This window comes from Telopea speciosissima, chromosome 2 (genome assembly GCF_018873765.1).
Source record: "Telopea speciosissima isolate NSW1024214 ecotype Mountain lineage chromosome 2, Tspe_v1, whole genome shotgun sequence".
NCBI classification, from domain to species: domain Eukaryota; kingdom Viridiplantae; phylum Streptophyta; class Magnoliopsida; order Proteales; family Proteaceae; genus Telopea; species Telopea speciosissima.
In genome coordinates this window covers 2664726-2677304 of record NC_057917.1, presented here as the reverse complement: position 1 = coordinate 2677304, position 12579 = coordinate 2664726, and the positions used below count along the sequence as shown (strand labels likewise).

Below are 12579 nucleotides of genomic sequence, written 5' to 3'. Positions count from 1 at the left end.
GCAAATTTTTTATCGGGCATTTTTCACCGCCAACACATATATCATCCAACGATACATTATCAAATACCCATGCATAATAACCAACAAATATAGTCTTTTTTTTTTCTTTAATTCTCCTCCTCTTCTCTCTTTCCTCCCCTTTAGAGAATTAAGAGTCTTCAATAATAAACCCCAAGGGGCAGCACAGTTGGCAAGAGACGAAGTCTAAGGAAGCTGAAGGTCCTGAGTTCGATTCTGCCTCTCCCCTTGGGGCCACCCGCCTGAGGGGGAACTCCCTGATGAACATGATGGCCCAGTAGCTCACGGTTTGTAGTGTTGCAGGATCATACACGAGCCCTGGGGAACTTAGTCAGTTGAAGGCCGAATACCTCCTGTTCCAAAAAAAACAAAAAAACGTCTTCAATAATACTTGTGAGTCAATGCATCATAGGTTTTATATTTCACACTTCCTCAATGAAAAACGAAAAACAAAAAAAAGAAGGCTTCAGCTAGGGATGTAAACGGATCGGATTCGGATCGGATACGGATCGGATGTGATCGGAGCCGGATATTCCCTGGCCGAATTCGGATACCTCTAAACAGATTCGGATGCGGATCGGATTCGGATTTTCGACCATCCGTTTACATCTCTGCCTTGTGTAACCCGACCTTCCTCCCCCTAGTGGATACAATTCACTCTCAATCCATATCTCTTAGATCATGATTCTCTTTTCATCATATTCTAGAACCTATTGAATCTTCAAAAACCCTCAAAATCATTATTTACTTAATTTTTTATTATTAAGTATTCGGATTTTTTTTCGGACGGATTTTAATCGGAGTATTCGGATTATTTCCCGGATATCTCTAAACGAATACGGATGCCCCTAAACGGACACGGATGCAAATTCAGATTCTAATTTCGGTTATCCATTTACATCCCTAGCTTCAGCCTTTAGCTCGACAAATATCAACGTTAAAGGCCGTCGCCATAAACTTCACCACGATTTTTTTTCCCGCTGAAAATCCACCACAAAACCTACCTTACATGCATGGTAAGGTTCAAAGTATCTATGTGTCCTCTGACAAAAATCCATGCATTATTAGTGTAACTTGTATGATTAATTAATTGAGGACAATCTATCTATCTCATAAAAAATGATTTGCAAACTGCATTCTCAATGTATGCATCCTCTATGCTACTTTAAGACCTCAAAATATGGACAAATTTCTTTTCTTATTTTTCGAAATACACATACAAGATTCGTCACCACACAGAGGATAATGAAAGAAAAAAAAAAAAAAAAAAAACTTTTGTTTAACCCAAATTTTCTAATCCAAAGTAAAATATAAATATTTTTCTCTTAAAAATACATTCCAAGAGTGATTCGGCAGCAATGGTCACCTCTATCATCTCTCGCAAGATTCCCTGGTGCTTCCTTCAATCTTGGTGATCGGTTGCTACTTTCCTTGAATCTATTCAGTGGCGTATCACACATTGTTATAGGGAAGCTAACACTGCTGTAGATGCATTAGCTAACTAGACAGCAAAAACAAAAACGTCAAGCTTATGGCATTCTGCTCCTAACTTCATCCCCCAATCTCTCTTGGGAACTGTAGGGCCATTCCTATTACAGATTTCCATAATTCTTTTGTTTTTTAGGGACTTGCCCTGTGTAGGTTTTATCGGGATCTGCCCTTTTGCTGATGGCACTGCCGAAGGTGAAAGGTCAGATTCCTGAGATGTGTCTTTTGTAATTTTCCAGTCATTTTGTATCACTCTTCATTTTTTCTTTAATATATGCATTGCTGACTTTTAGCAAAAAACAAACATTCCAAGAGTGTTGTTGCCAGAATTAAAGTGATAGATTGTTTCTTAAAATATTTGTAGTTATAAAATAAGCTTAGAGGTAGTCTAGGAACTTCATTATAATTAATAAATCCTACTCATAAATTGCAATTTTTTTCTTTGAAAGTATTTATAATTTAGCTTATCATTGTATAGGCTTAGGGGTAATTTAAACTTCTCTTAATGAATGACCAACCCATTAATTACCTGTTAATACGATAGTAAGAGTACATAAATATCCATTATAATTTTATATTTTATTCTCAAAGCATTCATTCTTCAACTTACTATAACTTAAGTTTTAGGGAGATTTTGATCATTTACTGGTAATGTGATAGACAATATTACAATGATGGATGCCGTAATTATAGATTTTCTTCTCAAAACAATAGAACTTGAGTTTGACAAATAACAAAGTAAGGGATAATTAAGTAATTTACTAGAGGATGACGAAATGCATTTGAAAAATAATACTGAAATAGATAAAATTACAAAATATGTTGTTACAATGAAAACAAAGTTATGGGGAGTGGCCACACCCCATGGATGGTGTGAGATAGGATGTGGTGGTTACCCGCAGGGAAGAGGAAACTGATTTGGCTCTCATTTTTTGCACGGCCCTACTATCTTACACGTGGTAGATCAAGTGGGAGTAAAAATGTTGTTGTCTTTTAGTTAAAAAGGAATTAGTTGCATGGCAAAATAAAGCTTTAAAATCTATTAAAAAAAACAACATTTTAAATAAACTACTATTGAAAACAAATGGATAGCTAAAAATATATGTGAAAATGCTTGAAGGATATGGTGAAGGAAACTCGGTCTTTTTTTATTTTTATTTTTTGAGGGGTGGGATTTTTGGGGCGCCGAAGATGAACAGGGCTAAGCAATCTGCTGTGTGCGATATAAAAATGCATCGGTAGGGAGTCTTTCGCCTTAAAGAGCAGCACCCGTGCAAACAAGTGTGGATGAAGCAGAAGCGAGAATGTCAGCTTGAGTAACGCAAACATTGGGGGTCCAGGGGGGAGAGGAAGGTTAAATTTTCCATCCAAGTTCACAGGTAGGCTTATTGAGATACCAAAGTACCAAATCATTAATTGGAATTCTGGGACCAGAAGTTCATCGCCTTTTCTCTGTTACTGCGTACAAATGGATATGATAGTAAGCTACACAAAAACACTTAATGGCTTCAGTATTGATTAGTTAAAGCCACAGGGAATTAGAATTATTGAAGCTCTGAGTTTACATTCTTTTTTTTCCCCCCTTTTGAAGTGGGGTGGGGTGAGGAGAATAGTTTACATTCTATCTTGATCAATATAATAAGTTTGAACATCTAACTCTTTTTACAGCTGCCTTGTCTTAACTGATAGTGTTTTGAGCTGCATCTTTTCTTGGAGCCACAATGGTATTTGTTGCAGAAGCCTGTTCTGCTACAAAATGTCTGCTAATGACACTGACCTTGAAGGCTTTAGAAATATTTGGCTTCAAGGTGATTCCAGGCTGCACTCCTCCATCACTTTGTTCGAGCAACAAACAAATTTTCTCTAAGAGATTTTGGCAAAATACAGTTTCCTTGTGGATCAAGAGTTCTCTTTCCAAAAAACTAATGTGTTTACTGTAGTACATTTTACATCAATAGGTTACACATTTATGCCAATTGCATTTCAGCCTTCTACATCAGAACGTCTCATATGCCAAATAGCATTCTTGCCTTTCTCTTCTTTGGATGGCTCTTAAATTTTCCTCTCTCGAACGTGTAATTCCCAATTCCCACGACCACACCAAAAAAAGAAAAAAACAAAAAAACAAATACCTCAGTGGCTGGACAGGTGATCTTCCACCTTTCCGGCTTTTCCCCTGGACAAAGCAACGGCTTCTTTTGTTTCTCTTGACAAAGAAACCAAGCGAAAATGAAGACTATAAACTACATACTCATCTATCAACACCACTTGCTGTAGGTGGCACCTGTGTTTGTTGGTTAGGAGCCTGACCTTGGACCTCGGCTTCCAGCTGACCCTGTGCCTGTGCCTGTGCCTGTGCCTGAGCCTCCTGCTGCTCAAAAAATCTGCTCATACGCTCAAGCAATTGTGCAGCCTTTCGCTTGCCTCTCTCTGTTCCATTCTGTGCCAAATCTGTTAAGGGACCCATCACACCAACCTCCTGAGCCTTTGCTAGATACTGTTGGTCCCCTGAGCACAAGTGCACTAACACTGCTGCTGCATTCTCCCTGTTCCTCGGTGACCCACTCCCTATCACCTCAACCAAGACAGGCACAGCTTCTGCAGCTCCTATTGCTGCCTTCCCCTCGGGATGGCTTGCCAGTATAGCTAGTATGGCCAATGCTTCATCTACCATTCCACCTCCAGGTTCGGTCAGCAGTCTCATCAGTGTTGGCACTACTCCAGCCCGCACTGCCCTTCCCTTGTTCCCTTGGTATATGCACAGATTGAATAGGGCTGTTGCTGCATCCTTCTTTCCCCGTTGGCTACCTTCATTAAGCAGCGTCACAAGTGCTGGTATTGCCCCTGATGAACCAATTGTCACCTTGTTTTCATCCACCACAGAAAGGCTGAATAGTGTGGCTGCTGCATTTTCCCGTGCCTCCATGCTGCCTTTCCGGAGCACATGTACAATGGCAGGGACAGCCCCAGAAGATACGATGCGCCCTTTGTTATCCTCACAAATGGAAAGGTTCAGAAGGGCAGTGACAGCATGCTCCTGAGTGCGAGGGTCAGAAGTCGAGAGGAGGCCAACAAGGAGGGGAATGGCACCAGCCTCAGCAATGCACACACGGTTGTCAGCATTGCGCTTGGCAAGAAGGCGTAGCTCACCTGCAGCTGATCTCCGGTCCTCAAGGTTGCCAGAAGTCAGTTTGCGAAGGAGAATATCAATCTTCGCACATTCAGCAGGTGAGCAGACAGAGGTGGTCTTACTGGGGCGTGAATTGCTAGGTCGTTTAGGTGGTTCTATCCCATTAGCCTCGCACCACTGAGCTATGAGGCTACGCAAGACGTAGTTGGGTGTCAAGGAAGCACTAGAAAGGTTCTGTTGTGTCTTTGGACACGTGAGATGACCCGCTTCAAGCCATTTCTCAATGAATGATCGCTCATAGGTCTACAATAAGAAAAGGGGAAAGCATCAGAAATGAAGTTGGGGCATGAGGGACAGCAAATAGCCACCCCACGCCGTGCTCAACACAGACAATCATAGGGGGTTTAAAACCAACATTCAATAGTTACACAAAAAAAATCCATAAGGTTAGAAAGCCCATTTCATTAAATCATAATAACAATCCTATCAGGAGAAATTTTTCTGGACTGCTTCTGTACCTTGCCATCCAACTGAGTGCAGTAAACATATTGGGAGGGGTATCATCTATCAATGTCATCTTTGTACAAGAGATCACATTCAAATCAAAAGGTGGCCATTATTGCCAAAAAAAGGCTAAAGGTTTGGGCCATCTCCAGCTCAAACTCTCCTGCAACCCAGCAAAAGCGAGGCTCATACCAGGCGACATCCATTCTCTTCCAGCATAGAGCAGGGCCATCAAATGAGACACTGGACAACAATTCCCCTAGATTTTTTTTCCCGATAGATAATTTCCCGAGAAGATTATAAATTTGATTTTAGAAAAGTAAATATATTGATATTGGCACATATACCTGTCCTGTGGATACAATAACTGGATCTTTCATCAACTCCAGGGATATCGGACAGCGGAAATCATCTGGTATGACAAGAGATTTTGGATTCCCATCAGCCAATGGTTGTGTATTGCCACTTGATGGACAATTTAAACTTTCAGGAGCTCCCATGTCAGGGTTTTCAGTCAGCACAAAATCCTTAATCTTCTTTAGTAGCATCGACATCTTTTCTATGCTCTCCCCAGGATCTCCAGCATTGGAGACAACCATCTCATGCAAAGCCAGAGACTCTTGTTTGAGGTCATTTATGCCCATCAACTGTAACTTTTCAGCTAATCTCCTAAGCACAGCCGGATCAACGTCTGCATCACTGCTTCTGATGTAAACAGATAATAAATCTTCATAAAGCTCAACATCAGGTGCATCAACCCGTCCTTTGGCTCTTCTAAACTGAGCTAGCACTAGCTCAACCTGGGGTGGGCAACAAGCATTAAGAAAAGAAATGAAGAATCATATCTCAGGACCTCCTCATATTCCTAATGCCTAAAGTTAAAATACAAAACATTTCCTATCAGTCCACTCTCAAGTTCTAATTGAGAAAGAAAAATGCAGAGGCCTCTTTAAATACTTTTTCTGAAATCTTGAAAGCTCCTACCAATGTCCAATATTCAAAAGAAATCATTAGCTGGTAGCCAATTAAACTATTGTTCACATTCATCCAAAGACACAAGGGATTTCAAGACATCATTTCAAAGTCTCCAACTGAATGATTATCAAGAGAGAGAGAAGAAGAAAAACCCCCAACCGAAATGGTTAAATAGAAGAAGCTCGTGTCCTGAGGCCCTCTATATCACTAGCCATTGAATTTTATCACAGTCTAAGGGGTGGATCAATACCTGCTCCCTAACTTCATCTGATATCTCGAGTTTGTCATAGGAAATTCCGCTCAGAGCTTGCTCCAGCCAAGCTGTCACTTCCTGGAATTGGTTCATTATTTGCTCCCTTTCCAGGACCTGCAAGCAGAGAAAAGAACGGGTCAAAAATTGGGGTCCGGGGAGGACTAAACAAACAACTGTAATAAACTACCATAAATTAAAGATACTAGCTTGGTAGCCTCAGGGGCTGATACGTAGGCATGCACGTTCATGTGCTCATGTGTGCATGCCTGCATGAATTGATTATTTATTGTAAAGTGCAACACAAAACCGAGAGAGATTTAAATTTCAATTGACCACAGAATCACAGATGGCATCCCTTGTCTATCTATCCTCGCTCCACTCCATGTACAGTAGCCATGTGTTACAACAAGACATTTTTATGCATTCTTACTCTGCCTACATGACAGATTTTTCCAATCTAGAGGTATTACATGGCTATTAGCAGCAGATGTCTGAGATCTACTTACCAGTACAAGAGCCGGCATCAACCTACATCTATAAATAATATAACAGAATATAGATCTGAAATTGTTAAATTCATCAATGGATTGACAAGCTCCTCCTTAACTTTTAAAGCCCGGCATGTCAATGTATCAGTCTTGCCTATCTGCTCTAACCCACAAGAATATTATACTTCCATCAATATCATACCTTAAGCAACACCATGGAAGAGAAGATATGGGAAGCCTGTAACTCTACCTTGATTTTAACCCTTTGGCCTAAATCCTATTTCAAGAAAACTGGTCAAAAAAGGATTACCAGTTCCCAAAATATGGCTTGTCATCATTTCATGCATGGAAGATGGAAATTGTACCCTCCCTTAGGTCACAGTTATGTTTCATACAATGTACATAAAAGTAGGTATCCTAGTCCCTACTAGTATGTATACACATTTACATAACCAACAAATTTGAAAAGTAAAAAATTTATTGCAAACAAGGATTTCGAACTAGGGATCCAGGGTGGCCTTGGCATATACAGCCCAATCCTATGCGAGTTAAAGAGGAATATGGAGGGAGGAGGTATCAGCATAGTATCAGTCCAATTCCTGTCTGCTGATCCAATACCGATTGACAATACACCCAATCCAAACCAAATACCTAAAACCTTGTTTCCGACAGATGGACTATTCACACGTAAAGGAAGGCAGTTGGTATGAAAGACAGCTAGTGCAATCTCAAATGAACATGTGAAGAACTCCATGCAGAATCAATCCTCTATTGTTTTATGAAGATAACTCCTTAGCAAAATAGCTAAAAGTATGAACAGATTGTTAATGCAAGAATTAAATCACAGTATCACATTATTGCAGATCGGAACACCACCAGCAATACCGATCAGTATCCGTACAGATATAAGCCAATATCTGGCCGAATGTCTGGCAGATCGGAGACTGGCAATAACAATATGGATCGGACGATACACCCGATCACATTTTGATTTCAACCACCTAATAAAAATTAGAAGGATCATCCTCACAGTATCCAGGATATCAATCCGTCAATTCATCAGGCTAGACTACAATGGCTCAACTAAAAAAAACCTAATCAAGACTATTGTACCGATTGCCAACAACATTCATCTCCATTTTAGAAATAAAATAGCTCAACTTATGGTCGAACAGTTAGTTATAAATTTGAAAAGGTGAATGAAGAAAAGGAACAGACAGTACCAATAGAAAAGAATAAAGAGGGGAAATTGTGTCTTCAAACAAAGGCATTGACAATCAGTGTAAGGAACACTTGCACATATACGTTCCATATTGATATCACTTCAGATCAACTCAGCAATGAATGGAAAATGGCTTTGGTTCTGGTTTTGACCAACCAAACCGCATTTTAAGAAGAAACTAAAAAATAACTTGAAGTCTAAAAAATATATATGGGAGAAAGAATGCTACCCGATCATGCACTGGGCATGGCGACCACGCCTAGATACATAACCTCCTTGGGGCGTCTGGAATTGACCACCTTGCCCCCATGTAAAGGCTGAAATTTCAGGCGCCCCAAGACGGTAATGTATCTAGGCGTGGCGTCCACGCCTAGCGCGCGACCAGGTAGCATTATATATATATATATATATATTAAACAAATGAAACAAGTAAAACTAGCATACCATTGTACAGCTGAAGTGCCATTGGCAAGTGGTTGGAGTTCTTTCACTTTAACAGTAAGTTTTGTGTTCAAGTCTCCTCAAATGCACCTAACCATTTGATTTTACCAAAGCAAAACGCTATCTGAGCCGGATGGTTTTCAAAAACCAACTGTTTTTTTTTTCCAATTTGCAGTCAAGGCAGTTCTATTCGTAAAACAAACTGAAAAAAGGGGTGGGGTTCCAGTTTTTTTCTGGATTAACTTCCGGCCCAGTCAGGTCTTAAAAACTATGCTTCAGACCAATACCCAAGGGATCTGGATAGGACCAATAGGTAATTATGATCCTCAGTCAACCACAACATGAGTTGTTCTATGTCTTGTATTTAGAAGCACCCACACTCTGGGTTACTTGGGCAGAGAGAAGTGCATAGAAACAAGGCAAGACTACAAGCAACAAGGAAGAAATTAATAAGATATCTACGACCCAAGGCATCAAAAGTTAGTTAAATTCATATGCAAAAGTAACACAAGTAAAAGACTAATGCAGTAGCCTATGAACAATAAACTTACAGGGAACGAAAACTCTGGGAGTGTAAAGACCTAGTATTTTAAAAGCTCCACAACTATTGCAGCAAATAACGTGCAAAACAAAGATGCCCGCATACATCCAAGCACATGAGCCCATGCAACTCCGCGTGTGTGCCCATACACACAGAACACTTAACAAAGGGGAATAAAGTAAAACAAAATTTTCAGATCATATCTCAGTAATAGGACCTATTAATCTGCCAATCTGGTCTATTTGGTACTCCTACAATGGGATCACAATCAGACTTATTTCAGTTCATTCACTGGAAGAAATCCCTAATATTTCTGAAAGTGGAGTTAAATTAAGTGTTTCATGTGGTAAACATAAAAAGATAGCTACTAATGCCAAAGAGACTCAACCAATAACTTTTTCTAATTTTCTGATGAGGAAGAAAACCAGTTGAGGCATTGAAGCCCAGTTACAGCAAAAGTCAGTTTCACAACAACCCGGATCTCCTTTTAGCCAATTCCATGCAAAGCCAAAACTTATGCCTAGTATTTGTCAAGACTGAAAAAAGCTATGCAGCCTTTTGTTGGCTAAACAACCCCCCCCCCCCCCCCCCCAAAAAAAATAAAAACGACCATGATAATAAAATCAAGACAAAGAAATAGAAAATGAAACAGAACAATAACTAATACGGAGATGATCAGATGTCATGATATTTGAAACGGACCTTTTTGTTCTTTCTGGCCCAATAATCAAACTGACAATGCGAAACTGACACTAATTGAAACATAGACAAAGATACTTCTAGATAAAGATGTTCATCAATTCCAAATACGAGGAGTCAGATCATCACAATAGAGGTAGAAGTAACTCAATTATAAAGTCAAAACGCAACCCCAAGGTCTAATCCCAAAATATGTCACACGTAAGATATCTATTAGAAACCCAAATGCAGAAGTGGGGGTAAATCGCTTAAAGAAGGAAAATTTTCCCATGAGATTGTCCATCAAAATGCTAACACTAATTCCGAGAAGAAATTGATCAGAGAAGAAAACCAATCAATTAAGTCCCGATATACTGTAGTTATTGTCGAACCCTAACCCTAACGGATCATGGAACACAAAAGAGTGGTCCAAGCGCATGTCAGAGCCGGGGGCTTCCTCCTACAAGGGAGGATAGAGACTATAGAGAGAGAGAGAGAGAGAGTAAAGAGAGTGTCAGTTTCCAATTTCACAATTAAGTAGTTACAAGAGAGACCATCGAAAGATCCGTCCACAGAAACAGAAGAAGAAGAAGAAGAAGAAAGGGAAGCTAATAGAGAACGCACCAAATGAATTTTGCTCCCTTGACTACCCGATCGGAGGAGCTCCTTAGTTGATTCCAGGGCCTCCTTCAAAGACGTGAGGGGAATGAGAGTGTCCTCAGGAAAGGGGTCTTTGCTGTCCCTGAGCTCTTCGAACATAGGCAATAAGAGCTTCAATCGCCTAGCTAGGTTGCAAAACTGCTTCTTGATGGCACATCTGTAGTCGGAGATTGTAGAGATCTCATTAACCATGTCAATCAGCTTCTGGATCACCACTCCCTTCTCTTCTTCCATGTCTTCAGCTGAGATTCCAGTGTCCCTCCAGTCTCCACCAGCCTATCGATTATCAGAAAAGAAGAAGCGGAGAAATCGGGATTTGAGCTGACTAAGGCGGAGAGGGCAAATAGCTATAACGGATGGAGGTCATTTGAAACACTTGAAAAGTGAAGGGACGCGGCAGCGGCTTCCCTTCTTCGTCATCGTCGTCGTCGTCGTCTCCATGTGAAAATCAGAAAATCAGAGAGGACACAGAAGAAGAGGAGGAGAGTCTCTGGACCGCATCCGCACTTCACGCGCAGCGACTTTCCTTTCTAGCGCGGCCGATCAATGATGGATTGAGAGAGAGAGAGAGAGAGAGAGAGCGCGCTTAACAAATAAAGAGGGGGTTATTTTCCACTTTTTCCATTTTTTTTTTTTTTTTTTTTTTTGTTAGTTGTTTTGTATTAGGTTTTTACTGCCAAGTACTACTGTACTACTTACTTTGTCCGTTTCTTCCTTCGGTCGTCTAAGACTCGAGAAGAGTCGTTCATGCTCCTTCACAAGTAGAACAGTTACAGAGACGGTCAGACTTTTTTTACAGTAACCAACCAAGTAGCCAACAAGGTAATAAGGTAAAAAGCAAGCTCTCTCATAAATAAAGCTCAGCTCACAAACGGAGAGAGAAAGACATGTTCGGATATACGTTACGTTTAGACCCCAAGAATTAATGGTTAGGAGGATCGGCTTATCGAGTTCAATATTCCACCGCTTCTTCAACTTCAAGGCCCCCCCCCCCCTCCCCCCCGGCGCACGTAAGGGTGTGTCAATCGGTCGGGATGATTCGATTTTGGCCTAATACTGCTGCGTTAATCAAAACCAATTCGGTTTAAGCTAAAGTTCGGTTTAATTATCGTTTCAACGATTTCAACCTGATTTGGTTCGGAACATTGGGTTATTAAAATTTGAATCAGGGTCGAATCGGGACTTACTCTGATCAGCTAGAATCGATCAGTCGAAATCTAGTTCGGACACTAGCGATTTGATTTGATTTGATTTGATCCTTATTTTTTAAACTATGATCCAAATTTTATCAGTATCTTCTAACAAGATTATTATCTATTCGATATTGGTTTTGGCCCATTTGATTTTTGGTTTTATGTCACATATAAGTATTAAAAAAATAATTAAAAACAAAAACACATTTTTGTTTTTCATTTTCAGTGTCTTATTAGTTTCATTACGGATTTTTCATTGATTTGGTTCGAGGTTCAATTCGATATCCAATTTTCATCAAGCCAATTTGATCGATTTGATCCGGTTCTATTCAATCGGTTCCGGTCATTTAACTAGTTCGACGGTTCTATTGATTTTGAAAAACCCTAATATTACCTTCCTAACTCCACCCATGGATCCGCGCCAATTGCTCAAACGGAATAGAAATCAGTAAATGGATGAAATGGCTTTCAATTGTGGGAATTGGGGTTCATGTAGGGTTCACCTCCCTCTATTCGATGTATTTGACGACAAATACGGACAGTATAATTAAGAGAATAAAAATTTATCATTCATTCGTAGTGGGACATCTCCCGTTCCCACTTCACCATCCATGGCATGGCATGGCATGGCATGTTATTTGTATTAAAATTGTGGGTCTTAAAGGATCCACTCCACTCTAGTCCAGTTTGGAGTTTGGAGTTTGGAGTTTGGACTGGTCATTGGATGGACCCAGTACGTACGTGATACATCCAATATTCACCGGTCAATCAACGATCGCCACGTGTCACGAACGACCCGCCTCATAGCCAAGGGCGGACGAACCGGGTCCAAGGACCACCCGGCGCGGTCGGGCGCGGCCTCACCCGAGCGCGGCCTCCTCAGGCGCGGCCTCGGCGCGGCCTCCTCACGGCGCGCCTCATCGGGCGCGGCCTCACCAGCGCGGCCTCGGCGCGGCCTCACCAGGCGCGGCCTCAGGCGCGGCCTCAT

At 40.8% G+C, this 12579-nt stretch overlaps 1 protein-coding gene across 2 annotated transcripts in view; it reads right to left on the bottom strand.

Moving 5' to 3' along the window:
- Positions 1 to 3398: 3398 nt before the first annotated feature.
- The window catches only part of LOC122651537 (U-box domain-containing protein 13-like), a 35286-nt gene continuing 26105 nt past the window's right edge, over positions 3399 to 12579 (bottom strand). Inside the window, exons 1-4 of one of the 2 annotated variants that reach the window (XM_043844951.1) lie at positions 10363 to 10782; positions 6366 to 6482; positions 5488 to 5940; positions 3399 to 4939 (exon numbers count right to left, since the gene is read on the bottom strand). In XM_043844951.1, coding sequence (XP_043700886.1) covers positions 3758 to 4939; positions 5488 to 5940; positions 6366 to 6482; positions 10363 to 10632 — 2022 coding nt within the window. In that variant the 5' untranslated portion in view covers positions 10633 to 10782 and the 3' untranslated portion in view covers positions 3399 to 3757. Of the gene's footprint in view, positions 4940 to 5487; positions 5941 to 6365; positions 6483 to 10362; positions 10783 to 12579 lie in introns of those variants that run through there. The other variant, XM_043844952.1, reaches the window with a different exon arrangement.